This window comes from Rhincodon typus, chromosome 11, assembly GCF_021869965.1.
Source record: "Rhincodon typus isolate 14 chromosome 11, sRhiTyp1.1, whole genome shotgun sequence".
In the NCBI taxonomy this organism is placed as follows: domain Eukaryota; kingdom Metazoa; phylum Chordata; class Chondrichthyes; order Orectolobiformes; family Rhincodontidae; genus Rhincodon; species Rhincodon typus.
The window spans coordinates 36,523,579-36,538,513 of record NC_063342.1 but is presented as its reverse complement, the minus strand read 5'-3'; the positions used below and the strand labels follow the sequence as shown (position 1 = coordinate 36,538,513).

At 40.0% G+C, this 14,935-nt stretch overlaps 1 protein-coding gene across 1 annotated transcript in view; it reads left to right on the top strand.

The window, feature by feature from the left end:
• Positions 1 to 14,935, top strand: part of LOC109929720 (immunoglobulin superfamily member 3-like) — a 189,911-nt gene that overhangs the window by 153,860 nt on the left and 21,116 nt on the right. The window contains exons 7-8 of the mRNA XM_048602957.1: positions 4,640 to 5,047; positions 11,505 to 11,915. Of these exons, the coding sequence (XP_048458914.1) occupies positions 4,640 to 5,047; positions 11,505 to 11,915 (819 nt within the window). The remainder of the gene's footprint in view (positions 1 to 4,639; positions 5,048 to 11,504; positions 11,916 to 14,935) is intronic.

The following is a 14,935-nucleotide window of genomic DNA, read 5'->3' as shown; positions in this document are numbered from 1 at the left end:
GCATTTGCTAGCTGAACACCACTGACATTTATTAGACGAACCTCAGGATAGTACAGCAATATATTATCGATTAATGTATGCCTGATCCACTCAGCTCCATTAATCAACATGTATAGTAGATTCATTGTGCTTCTCAACAGTCTGAGTATACCACACAAGACTCTCTAAACCCTTTTGTCTGGAATCTGTCGTCTGTATAGTTTCAGTCTATTTGCTTTGCTTGCCAGATCATATACAATTTTGGGGAATACAGTCAGCAATGAGCTAATTTAAAGTGGATGACATACTAGTTGCAGATCAGTCATGTAATGTTTGTTTTTCAAAACTGTAAAATCAGCATTTTTTTTTTAATCACTGCTACTTAAACAACAATTTTTATATACGTATTGACTCCAGGCTGGAGGAGTGTGTTGAAGCACAATGGGCATGAACACCTTTGGCACATCCAGCATAAATGCTCCGATCAAGGTTCATAAAATTGAAGTTGTTTAACTTAATTACAAAAGGCAGCCATCCTAATCAGGCCAGCTCTCGGATGCTGGTGTGGAGAGGATGCTACGAATTAGGAGCTGTCCAGTCACAGTGGGAAATAACATTTGCTTGGGACCATTAATAACCTTATAAGGAGAAACAGAATTGCTGAGAATTCTTCATAGGTCCAGAATGTAATACAGGTGGGCCCCACATGTGAAACTGAATAAGCTAAAACACTTCCTCTCACCCAACTGTATTGCCTGTCCACTGTTCCCTTGAGACTAAGAGATTATGAACTGTATGGGAGCTTCCATCTCTGATCATATCCAGTCTTACAACACACATCTTGTAGATGGTGGATAGCAGTTCTGCTCTTAACAAGGACGAGTAGAGAGTGTCATGCCTGGGCTCTGATGTTCACTGCAGAGTTTTTTCAGATTACTTCTGAAGTTACAGTGGAAGTGTGCCAGCACACCCATGGAACTTCGGCAGTGACGCCTGTGAAATGTTCCTCAACATCCAGCCGTCATTGCTGCAGTGTAGTATATACTGTACAGTATACTGAAAGGGAGTGATTGCTGTTTTTAGACATTATTCCAAAGCCTCCTTTTCCATACAGTGATTCATTTTCCAGGAACTAGTTTGCAAATGAAAGTGTTTTTGTTGTTTTAGTTCCTTTACACGTTACCATGCAATCTGAGGAACTTGCAATCTGCAAGTCATTTTCAAGTTACCAGCAGGAGCAACATTGCAATTGGTATGTTAATACGCAAGTGCTTTGATTAAATATTAATGTAATACAGATTTACACAATAAGGCTGCAAACACAGCAGCTTTTTGGATATAATACCTGTTGTACATCACATTGATGGCTTCAATGAATATTGCAAAGAGAAAAAAAAACATCAGGTGCAATATCATTCCAGTGAAAATTAAAAGCTGGAACAAGGGGACATCTTTCTCTGTTTCTCAGTCAGGTTTTGTAGCTATCTTTGTTGCCGGGCACATTAAACCTCAGTATATTCTGAATTATCTAGTTCATCACTGAATAATCTCTTTAGTTCTTCTATAGAAGAACAGTTATCAACAGGATATTGAAGAAGGCGTTTGATTCTTTTCCTTTATTGGTCAGTGCATTGAGTATAGGAGTTGGGAGGTCATGCTGCAGCAGTACAGGACATTGATTAGGCTGCTTTTGGAATACTGCATTCAATTCTGGTCTCTCCGCTATAGGAAAGAATTTGTGAAACTTGAAAGGGTTCAGAAAAAATTTACAAGGATGTTGCTAGGGTTGGAGGGTTTAAACTATAGGGAGAGGCTGAATAGGCTGGGGCTACTTTCCCTGGAGAGTCGGAGGCTTGAGGGGCTTGGATAGGATGAATAGCCAAAGTCTTTTACCCAGGGTAGCGGAATATAAAACTAGAGGGCATAGGTTTAAGGTGAGAGGGAAAAGATTTAAAAGGGAATTAAGGGGCAACTTTTTCCTGGAGAGGGTGGTGCATGTATGGAATGAGCTGCCAGAAGAAGTGTTGGAGGCTGGTACAATTACAACATTTAAAAGGCATCTGGATGGATTTATAAATAGGAAGGGTTTAGAGGGATTTGGGCCAAATGCTGGCAAATGGGACTGGATTAATTTAGGATATGTGGTCGGCATGGTCGAGTTGGACTGAAGGGTCTGTTTCCATGCTGTAAATCTCTATGACTCTATATGACTCACAATGTCTCAGTTTGTTCAATGACTGGGTACAACTTGAACTGTTCTTGTAAGGTGCACTTAATCTGTCTTTTGTGATGACCTGTGATTATAAATTTCAGCAATGATGCTGTCCAGTGTAACCACAGCACCATCACTCTCACTCCATTGATCCACAACATACCAAGATTGAAAAGTTAAATTCTTTTATTTATATCAGGTTTTAAACAACAAGATTCTTCAAAGGCTTCTTAATAGACAAAAATATCCATTTGTTCGCAAAACAAAACTTATTCAATGAAGATGTAATAATTGGTTAACATATACAGTCAGCAATGTAGCAGTATAAGTGCTTATCCCCCTAAGTATTCCCAAAATGCGCAGACATGTCTCAGGAAAAGGGAAAACAAAACATCCCTCTGCAGAGATTGGCTTTCTGGGGGAAAAAACACACTTTAGCCAATGGGGGTTATTGTTGAAGACAAAAGGATAAAGCATAGGATATTCTGGAGTGTATTGGTCTGATGTTCTGGCATAAGTGGTCAAGTTCCTCAGATTGTATGGTAACATGTAAAGGAACTAAAACAACAAAAACACTTTCATTTGCAAACTAGTTCCTGGAAAATGGTTCACAGTCGTCACTGAAATCTTATAGACACAACTTACTCAGGAAATATAATCTCAATTGGTCTTACAAAAGAACAAATAGGTTTCATCTGAACTCAGCAAGAGGCTTTCCTTTTCATAAATGAGAGAGAGCAGTGGGGCAGTTTATTCTTAGCAAGCTTTACCAACTCTGTTTGTTCTTAGCAGGCTTTCCTCAACTAGCTTGTTCTTGACAGGCTTTCCTCTAATTCAACCAGATAAATCAAGAATCTCTGTAAGCCAGACACTGTTCAAACCAGATCTGGCAGGGGTTTCAGCAAAGCAAGAAGTAATTGCCATGCATGTGGCTTATAAGAAACCTTTTATTTTTAAAAACAATTCCAATATTCACAGTGAGCTTTCAATGACTTCTTTTAAGTAAACCAGAATCTTTCGAAGTTAAGTCGTCCAAGTGATATTAATTCTGAGGAAGGGTCACCAGAGCTGAAACCTTAACTCTGACTTTTCTTCACAGATGCTGCCAGACCTGCTGAGCTTTTCCAGCAACTTCTGTTTTTGTTCCTGATTTACAGCATCCACAGTTCTTTTGGTTTTTATTTAGTATTAATTAAAAAGTATCTTTGTAACACTGTTGATTGCTCTGTTACATGGAATAAATCACTATAATCCTGTAGCAGGCACTGAGAGGAATGTATAGATGAGGTAGAGAAGAAAGTTGTCTTGCTTGGAAGTAAATTATCTCAGTGCAGATTTTTGTGAAGACCTTGCTCCAGCTGTACAAGAAGATGACTTGGATAGTGATGTTTAATAATCAATAATGATTGCAAAACCGTCAGCCTTCATCATCAATACTCCTCTGAAACTGACAGCAATTTCTGGAGTCTGCATGTTTGTAATTGAACATGGAAATCCAGTATTGCTGTGAATGATTCTTTACTTTTGCAAACATGCCTTGTTAAAGTATCACTAGACTGAAAACTATTAGAAATAACAACACTGATGAGAACTTGTTACAGATTTAGTAGGAACTGCCGATGCTGGAGAATCTGAGATAACAAGGCGTACAGCTGGATGAACACAGCAGGCCAAGTAGCATCAGAGGAGCAGGAAAGCTGATGTTTCGAGTGTAGACCCTTCTTCAGAAATGCTAGGCTTCACAATGGGGTTAAAATTGTTACAGAGATAGTAGGAACTGCCAATGCTGGAGAATCTGAGATAACAAGGTGTAGAGCTGGATGAACACAGCAGGCCAAGCAGCATCAGAGGAGCAGGAAAGCTGACGTTTCAGGTCTAGACCCTTCAGAAATGAAAATGTTCCATCATATTGAACAAGGCCTAACTGGGCTTTGTTGGCATACCAGATTTATCATTGCTGCTGACCAACATTTCTGGCCGTGGAAAACTGATGTAATACTTGTGGTAAGCCAAATTTCTCCATTGTGATATAAAACAAGATGCATTTTTATGTTTTTTAGAGCTGGTTCATCTTGTTCATGATCATTGAGATTTTGCCTGAATCCCTTATGTATGGCTTAGTTATGTTTTGCTATCTGTGAAGTATCATTATGAGGAATAATCAGTGCAATTTGCTTCTTAGTTTGCTGTCTATGAGAATACTTCAATGCAATTGACTGATGATTCTGCTTGATGAGCTTACTGTTGCTGGACACCTGGAGATTCACTTGACTTGATAGCAGATTCAAATTAATGTCAAGAAAGTGTTGTCACTTCACCACTGACTGCAAAATGCAGACTATTATGGTTGCTAAAATGTATGAAAGAAAAAAAAGATTTTTTTTAAATTAGTTTTTATTTTGGATTTACCACTGCTCTATATGTGACCTGATCTTTTTTCTCTTACAGAATGTAAATTAAAAGTCAATCAAGCAAAGAGAAACATTGTTGTGAAAGAAAATGACAATATTCATTTAAACTGCTACATCATAAATCAAACAAGACCAGACTCTCAATTCTCTGTGCAATGGCACGTTCAGAAATCACCGGAGAAAGCTGATAAGCTGATCCTGAAATCAAACCGTGACTCGGTGGTTGAGCACAAGGACTGGTTAGGAAGAGACAAGAAGAAGGAGAGACTACAAGTTGCAAAACCTTTTACTGGGCATTATACCTTGGTCTTACTAAAAGCTGACATTAATGATAGTGGGAAATACTATTGTCATGTGGAGGAATGGCTACTAAGCCCCAATAACATCTGGTATAAAATTGGAGAGGACACATCTGGACAGACCATTGTCACTGTCCAGCGCCCAGGTATTGAATCAACTTTGTCTTTGTGAAAAGTATTCTGTGCAATGGTGCTAGTTGCCTCACAGGTAGGACAGAAGAGAAGGTCTGAGTGCTAGCCATGTATCTCACTTGATAACTGTGTTGGCAGAAGCTATGCCCTCTTGTTGCTTAAAGAGTAATACAGAATTTTAAAAAGAGATAGAAAAGTGAGGACTGAATGCATGTCATGATACTTTGTAATTTGTATGTTGAACAATGTTAACAATTTGAAACATTCAGGACCAAAGAAGAATAATATTTTACATATTCTCTTCCCTGACAGAAGTAATCTACCTAATTATATTTTAAAGTCAATTAAAATTTTCCAAGGGATTTCATGCCAGTGTTATTTGTAGCACAAGTGCACAAGCAGTATGCTACACATTCTACATTTGAACCCTGGTGTTAGCTGTCATTTTCATGACTTTAAATTCGGAGATAGAACTGATGTGAGCAATTTGATTCGTTTGATATCTTAACTGATTGACCCCATTCAGCTCCAAAGCTAACAAACAAATACCTTGCATGTGATATAAAATAAAAGATTCAATTTGAAAAAAAGATGTAGATGGACCTAGCAGAAGGTCCTGGGGTTATTGGTGGAATTTAATCCAGACAATAAGGGCCTTGCCCAACAGGTGGAGAACTGTGTCACCCACTTTTGAGAATGCACATTGCATCCTTGGCCACTTGGGTGCTCAGCAGGCCACCTTCCCTGGGAACAAGGACACTTCTTTCCCTTGAGAACTGCTGGCTATTTAGAGGCCATTGGTTCTCCATATCAGGCAGAGCCACCAGAAACCAAGTTAGCAGCCAGCAATACACCCTGCAGAGGCGTACGTGGAGAAATTCATTAGGACGTAATATACTAGTGACCTTACCATTGTCATGTGATCACCACGTCTTCTGTTGGTTGCTTTCATTTTAGCTTGTGGAAGCCATTAGATCTATTACTTAAAAACATGATGTCAAAGGAGTGTAGTTGAAATTGGGTGAATTTTCAGATCTGTAAGAGAGTCAGCTCCAATTAAAAGAAAACTTACTCAAGGATGAATTAAATCACCACTGGATGAATCACAATGGCTGTTAATTCTCTAATCCCTTCTCCTATGGAAATGACAGAGGAGACAGAATTGGCTTCTCTCACTCACAAAACTATGAAATAGATAAAGAATTAAATAACATAATTGGGCAAATTAGAGTTACAACCCTCTTATCAATACTCAGAAAAGAGTGCTACAAAACTGCATTGCACCTGAGATGACACTGAGAAGAAGAGGACTCAGACAGGAGAGAGTTTGAAGCCATACTTTAAACCCCATATCAATAATACTAATGAATGGTATGGTTGTATATCAGAGCTTTAGGAGAGGGAGACTGTTGTTCTGTATGTGATAGCACTGCCACATTGAGTGTTTGGACAACTCAAAAATGATCTCATCAGAGATAGGATTGCTTTAGGCATAAGAGATCCCAATGTGAAAGCACGTCAAAAGAGAGAAAAGAAACTCATTCTCAAGAAAGCCCTTGACATGTGCAGAAACTCGAGGTTGTCAATCATCCCTTGTGTATTAATGGGATGAAACTTTACATTACACTAAGACATATTCCAGGTCATGGAGACAGAAAGGACTGCAGATGCTGGAAGCTAGAGTCAATAAATGTGGAGCCGGAAAAGCACAGCAGGTCAGGCATCATCAAGAAGCAGGAAAGTCAATGTTTCGGGCCAAAATCATTCGTCAGTCCTGATGAAGGCTTTCGGCCCGAAACATTGACTTTCCTGCTCCTCGAATGCTGTCTGACCTGCTGTGCTTTTCCAGCTCCACATTTATTGACTCATATTCCAGGTCAAATGAGAACAACATATTGGAAAAAAGGAAGAAGTATTTGTTCAAGAGCCAGCAGAATGATCAAAGCCTGAGGACTGGATGTAAATATTGCAGAGGCCTCCATTCAAAAGAAAAAAATACATGTCCAGTGTTGGGGAAACAATGCTTTCATTGCAAGAAGCTGAATCACTTTACATGGCAGTGTTTAGCTAGAAATAAGCAAAGTAAGCCTGTACAGATGGCTTTTGGAGAGATGTCAGCCGTTTATTCTGATAAATTGCTCTACAGCATAATACAGGTTGGTTTCATCAGATCTAAAGGTAATAAATTGGTTGTGATTATTAGAATGATTACTGCAGAAGGAGAGTATCAAATGAATATGAAACACCAAATAGACACCAGTACTTTATGCAACAGCATGAGTTTTGAGGACTTGTGTGATTGCTCAAGAAGGTAACATGAAACATGAAACTTTTGATGGTAAGGTTGAGGCTATGTGATGGAACAATACCCATCCCAAGAGGACAAATGAAGGTGAGAGCTCAAAGCAGGGGGAAAAATGAAGATCTGTTAGTGATAGTAAGCAAAATCCATTTATCTCAGCTGATTTGATTGGACTGAAAACATTACATTTGCCAAAATTGATTTGCAATATTTTCCTGGCCACCAAGCCATTGACTGATGAACAGACCCTTGAAGATTACAAGGATGCAGTTACTGGTCTGAAGAGGCTGGATAGGCTGAGATTTTTCCTTGGAATGTAGGAGGCTGAGACGTGACCTTATAAAGGTTTATAAAATCACAATGGGTATAGATAAGCCATTCAACCAAGGTCTTTTCCCCAAGGTAAGGGTGTCCAAAACTAGAAGGCATGGGCTGAAGGTGAGAGGGGAAAGGGACCTGAGGGGCAACTTTCCCACACAGAGGGTGGTGTGTATATAGAACGAACTGCCAGTGGTAGTGGTAGGGACAGGTAGAATTACAACACTTAAAAGACATTTGGACAGGTACATGGATAGGAAGGGTTTAAGAGGGATATGGGCCAAACGCAGGCAAATGGGACTAGTTCAGTTTAGGAAACCTCGTTAGCATGGACAAGTTGGGCTGAAGGGTCTGTTTCTGTGCTGTATGACACTGTGTCTTCCTGGTGAATGTCATTTTGATATAAATGAGAGTGTAAGACTAACTCAGCATCTGATGAGGAGAGCATAGTAGTAGCAAATGAACCTGGTAAGCTGAGAGTATGCGTAGATCTAAAGGATCTCAATAAATCATTGAAGATATCTCACTATGCCATGCCAACCATCAAATAATGACAGGATCAGACAGAGTCAATATGGGCTTACGAAGGAGAAGTCACCCTTCCAAATCTGCTGGAATTTATCAAGGATGTGCCTAGTAACGTGGACAAGGTACAGCCTTTGGCAGCTTGGACCCTAGCTATTCACAATATATATTAATGATTTAAGTGTCACATCTCCAGGTTTGCAGATGACACCAAACCGGATGGGAGGGTATACTGTGGGAAGGAAACAAACAGGCTTCAGTATGATTCGGACAAGTTAAGTGGACAAATACATGGTAGAGTCACTATTATGTGGATAAATGTGAGACTATCGCTTTGATAGCAAAAAAGAGGGAGGCAGATTACTATCTGAATGGGGATAGATTGGGAAAGGGGTAGGTGCAATGAGACCTTTTACACAAGTCACTGAAGGTAAACAAGTAGCGAAGAAGGCAAATGGTATGTTGGCCTTCATAGAGAGTGGATTCAATTACACGAGTTCAGATGACTTACTGCAACTGCACAGAGTCTTGGTAAGACCACACCTGGAGTATTGTGTGCAGTTTTGGTCACCTTATCTAAGCACGGATTTTCTGGCTATTGAGTACGAAGAAGCTTTGCTGGACTAATTCCTGGGATGGTGGGACTGATGTATGTGGAAAGACTGAATCAGTTAGGACTATATTCAATAGAGTTTAGAAGAATGGGGAGGAGGGGGAATAGCATAGAAATCTAGAAAATTTCTAACAGAATAAGCCAGGGTAGATACAGGAAAGATGTTCTTGATGACCAGGGACTCTAGAATTAGGGGTCATAGTTTAAGGATATGGGGTAGGCTTTTTAGGCCAGAGATGAGGAGAAATTTCTTCACCCAGGGAGTGGTGAGCCTGTTGAATCCTCTGCCACAGGAAACAGTTGAGGCAAAATATTGAAGACTTTCAAGAAAGATGTAGATATAGTTCTTAGGACTAAAGGGATCAAAGGATATGGGAAGAAAGCAGGAACAGGGTACTAAATTAGATATCAGCCATGATCACATTGGATAGTGGAGCAGGCTCAAAGGGCTGAATGGCCTACTTAATTTCCGATATGCTATTTCCCAATGAATAGATTTTACCAGAGCTTGCCCTTGATGCAAAAAAAAAAGTTATTGGCAAGTGAAGCTAAATGAAAACCCATTCAGGGTTACAGATAGTTGCTCATGCCACTTGGCATTTCCACTGCTCTGGAAGAGCACCAAAGTAGACAGCACAAGGCAGTCAGTGATCTTCTTGAATTAGAAGACATATTGGATGATCTACTAGTCTACGGATGTGGAAACACAATGGAAGAACATAGAACATTACAGCGCAGTACAGGCCCTTCGGCCCTCGATGTTGCGCCGACCTGTGAAACTAATCTGAAGCCCATCTAACCTAAACTATTCCATTATCATGCATATGTTTATCCAATGACCATTTAAATGCCCTTAAAGTTGGCGAGTCTACTATTTTTGCAGGCAGGGCATTCCACGCCCTTACTACTCTCTGAGTAAAGAACCTACCTCTGACATCTGTCCTATATCTATCACCCCTCAATTTAAAGCTATGTCCCCTCGTGCTAGCCATCACCATCCGAGGAAAAAGGCTCCTACTGTCCACCCTATCTAATCCTCTGATCATCTTGAAGAAGCCATTGCAGACCACAATCAGAATCTAGTGTGACTACTAAAGAGAGAATTCATCAGATGAAGATGAAGCTGAATAAGATACATTTGAAAATTTCATTAAGTCAAGTACATAGGTTGTGTATTTACAGCAAAAGCTCTCTGCCTGGATCCTGCCAAGGTGACAGCAGTAGCAGAGATACAGCAACCAACAATTGTGAAAGCAATGCAATAACTCATTTTGGATTCATGCATTTGTACAGAATATACTAGCTGGCTTACTATGGTCATGGAACCTCTACCTTTGCTGCATGTTGCTTTCACCTAAATTGGCGTCAGGAAAGGAAGGCCATCTGTGAGTCTTCCCAATCCAGACTTCATTGGGACAGAGGCAGGAAGGTGGTATGGTCCCCACCAGACACCCTCTTGCCCAATTAAATGCCTCCCTGGCTCTAGACCTGGGGAGAACAGCAAATTCCATCTCTCTTTCTCCAAACTCATTGAAGCTGGCAGGAGAAGTTGAGAAAGTGGCCAATAAAGTATCTGAGCTCCTGTACTTTATGAATATTGGCATCAAGTACAAAAAGAAGCAATTTATGAAAAACCTTTACAAAACACTGGTTCAGCCAATTCTGGGCAAAGTGCTTTCAGAAGGATGTGAAGGCAATCGAATGCTTGCAGAAAAAATTTACAAAGATTTGGTCGGCATGGTGGCTCAGTGATTAGCACTGCCACCTCACAGCGCCAGGGACCCAGGTTCAATTCCACCCTCGGCTGACTGTCTGTGTGGAGTTTGCACATTGTCCCAATGTCTGTGTGGGTTTCCTCCGGGTGCTCCGGTTTCCTCCCACAGTCCAAAGATGTGTAGGTTAGGTGGATTAGCCATGCTGAGTTGCCTGTACTGTTCAGGGATGTGTAGCTTAGGTGGGCTATAGGGAGATGGGTCTGGGTAGGATGCTCCAAGGGTCGGTGTGGACATGTTGGACTGAAGGGCCTGTTTCCACACTTGTAGGGATTCTATGCACATAAGTTATGTAGATCAATTGGACAAAATAGGGCTGTTTTCTTTAGAAAAGAGAAGGTTAAGCAGACATTTGATAAAAGTGTTCAGAATCATGGGGATTCTGGAGAGTGTATAGGTTCCTGTTTAAAGAAAGATCAAGAACCTGAGGGCAGTGATTTAAGATGATTTTCAAAAAAAATCAGAGGTGACATGAGGAAAAGATTTCATGCAGCAAGAGGTTGGTATCCAGAATGCAATATCTGAAAGAGAGATAGGGCAGATTAAATCATGAAGTTCAAAACTAAGGTTAGAAAATTATCCAAAAAGAAAATAATTGCAGGGCTATGTAGAAATGACAGGAGAGTGAAAATAGCTGATTAACGTTTACAAAGAGCCAGCACGGGCACGGTGGGCTGAGTCTGTCTTTCCATTGTTGTAACTATTTTGTGATGCTGTGATTTCCAGCGATTTCTGTTTTACTCCATTTGATGCATCAAAATGTAAAAGTTAAACTATTTGTGTTTTCAGAAATCACTTTTCTTAACTCCATCAAGTTAATGTATTTGAATTGAATATCCAATAAATTAGTGTGTTTGGGGACTAATGGAACCAAGCTTCTATAATATTTAAAGGCTCTCAGGTTTCCTTTTAATAAAGTAAAAACTCTCTTGTACCTACAGAAAGCAACTTGCAAACTGACAAAGTTGAGAAAAGTATCGCTGTGCCTGAGGACAGCCAAATTCAACTGGAATGCAAGATCAGCAACCGTACTAACCTAGACTCCCAAATATCTGTGACGTGGTATTCCCAGAAAATAGAGGGGCAAGAACAATACCCCATTCTCCACCTGAATCGGAATTCTGTTTTTGAATATGGCAGCTCCATCAATGACAGTGCAAGTCTGAGGGATAGACTACAATTTGAAAAAGCTACTAATGATCTATATAATGTGATACTGAAGAAAGCAACGACATATGATAGTGGCAGTTATTATTGTTATGTGGAAGAGTGGCTACTTGACCCCAATGATGTTTGGTATAAACTGGGAGAGGATCAGTCTGGACTGACTTTTGTGACTGTACAACAACCAGGTACCGTATAGCTATTATTTTCAGTTTAGGAAAGAATGCTTTAATGAAGGATTGTTTCAAAAACTATCCTTTTGATTAGCATTAGACCATATTATATGAGTCCACCTTACTGAAAATTTTAAGACATGATTGTATGATGTATGAAAAATTAAATTATGCAGAACATTAGCTTAAATCTGGTTTCTGAAATGTAATACCTTTCAACAGATTGATATGGACTGAGTTAGCCTCCATTTTAAATTACAATGATGTTAGCATCGTAAATATAGCAGAGAAAGTTTCGCCTCTTTTGGCACCGAATGCATTGCATCCCAACCAATAGCGATTCCCAACCAAGTTATGTTATCTTGCCTCCAATACAGATGCTAGAATCAAAATACATTGTCCATCATAATACCGCAGTGCATGTTGTTCAAGTATTTTGCTTGCCATATGTGTTGCCCCCAACCCTCAAAATTGCACACGTTTAATGCAGGTAATGTGGGATGAGCAAGATTTAAATGCATGCTCTGGTTTCCTGAAAACTTGAGAGCTGGTAACGTGTGCTCTGTATTTCAAAGAAGTGTACTGTCACTGTCATGGTATAGGTCAGTCCTGTTAATTGGATGAGGCAGCATTGATAAATTCAGTTATGTCAGTAATAAAGACATCAGATTCTTCAGTGAACTCAATACTATCCACTTCATCCAGGCTGTGCACTCATGATAATATTCACCCTATTCTGATTTCCATATATTCTCTTTTTGCATCCCATGTTGAAGAAGTTTCTTGTAAAATTCACATGCAACGTACTTTGTACAGTTTAATGTGTTCTGTAAACTCTTCTTAGCCAGTACCTGAGTAAAGTTAATCCTGTTTGTAGCATTGTTCTGTCCAGTAGTATATCACACGTTGGCAGCTTAACAGTTATGGTATACACATTATACATCTGCGTACATGTGTATATGCAATGGGATGGAAGAGGAAAGAATATTTGACGGTTGGAGGGCTGTCTTGAAAGGGCCAGGAATGAGAAACAATTTAGAAACATGAGCACATGAGAGTGTTTGACAGAGTAGATGCTGAGAGAATGTTTCCTGCTGTCGGGGTTTCCAGGACTAGGGACATAGCTTCAAACTGAGAGAACATAAGAACTAGGAGCAGGAGTAGGCCATCTGGCCCCTCGAGCCTGTGCTGCATTTAATAAGATCATGGCTGATCTTTGAGACTCAGCTCCACTTACCCGTCCACTCACCATAACCCTTAATTCCTTTACTGTTCAAAAATTTATCTAGCCTTGCCTTAAAAACATTCAGCGAGGTAGCTTCAACCACTTCACTAGGCAGGGAATTCCACAGATTCACAACCCTTTGGGTGAAGAAGTTCCTCCTGACCTCAGTCCTACATCTGCTTCCCTTTATTTTGAGGCTAGCGGAAACAACCTCCCTGCCTCCACTTTATCTATTCCCTTCATAATCTTCTATGTTTCTATAAGATCTCCCCTCATTCTTCTGAATTCCAATGAGTATAAGCCCAGTCTACTCAGTCTCTCCTCATAATCCAACCCTCTCATTTAAGTCTCCCATTTGAGTCCCCCATTTAAGATGAAGATGAGGAGAAATTTCTTCTCAGGGTATTGTTACACTGGAATTTTCCATCTCAGAGAGTCATGAAGGCTGGTTTATTGGTCTACAAGGGAACCAAGACCAATGGGACTTAGGCAGTGAAGTGGAATTTGGGCCAGGATCAGCTCAATCATGACATTATTGAATGATGGAGCAGTCTCGAGATATCATGTGGCCTACTCCTGTTCTTCTTTCTCATACTTTTGTGGCCAGAGGTATAGTCAGGCAGTTATGCACAAATTTCTTGGATAATAATTATATATTGGTTACTTGTGAATCAAGGCACAGATGTTATTAAATGGAAATAAACGAAAAGCAAATCTAATCATATAGCCATAGTTTGCCTAAGGCAATCTCTTTAAATCTCATTAGCACTGCTGGTGTTAATATTGACTTAATCACAGTGTGACTTACTTTAAAAGAGTTATTTCAATTGAAATATTAGCTGGACATTCATCTCTGCCTCATTTATTCATGATTAAACTGATGTCAACTTCAGTGACAATAGTCAGAAAAGGTGTAAGATGTGATCAGATGCAAAGGAGGCAGAAATTATCCTGCCAAAATAACAGTTTATTTGAGTTAGCTGATGGGATTGAGCTCCGGGAAACTCCAGAAATTAATATATTACTGCATCACAAGGAATAATTCAGCAAAACTGAAATTTTGAGATCAGTTGTACAGAATCTATTTTTTAATACATATGGAGGAAAGACATGAAATAGGCCATTGTGGATTGGAACCTTTCCAGAATGAACTTCATTTGACAGCCCACGTTATACTGGGACCAAATGTAAGCCTCCAGCTGTGGTTTTGATGATGCAGTTTTAATGTAGTGTAATCTTACTGTTAGTGTTAAATGGAAATTGACTGCAATCTACAATGCATGTCTCAAGACAGCAGGCAATGATTTTCACTCCTGAATCTGCACATTGTGGATGTGGGCTTGACTGCCTCATTACTGCGGTGAATTGTGGGGTGGGGGAAGCACCACTCATGGTATCTGTATCTGGAAAATGAGGCTGGGAAACCTCAGCCATTGGGGACTGTTCAATGGGAAAACTGCTTGGAGGTGGACAGACATTATGGAGCTAACTCCATGACAGGGATTTTCTCAGCAGCTTGCCACTTTCATTTCCTATATCTGCTTCTTCCCATGTGATTAAATTTAAATCTAGAAGTGCCAGAGTCTGCATGCAAAACACATTTGATTTAGTGGCAGCAGAAGTTTCTCATTGGTAAAACCTGCCATCAGTTGACAATGCTGCACCTACAGAGGGTCTGGTCAGAGGAGCTTCTGGTCAAACAAGGAGACTCTGTATTTTGACCACAGCATTCTGCCCAACTCCACTGATATTAACATAAGACTTGAGAGCCCAAAGGTGGTGCAGGTGTTCCTCAAAATTAAATTTAAGT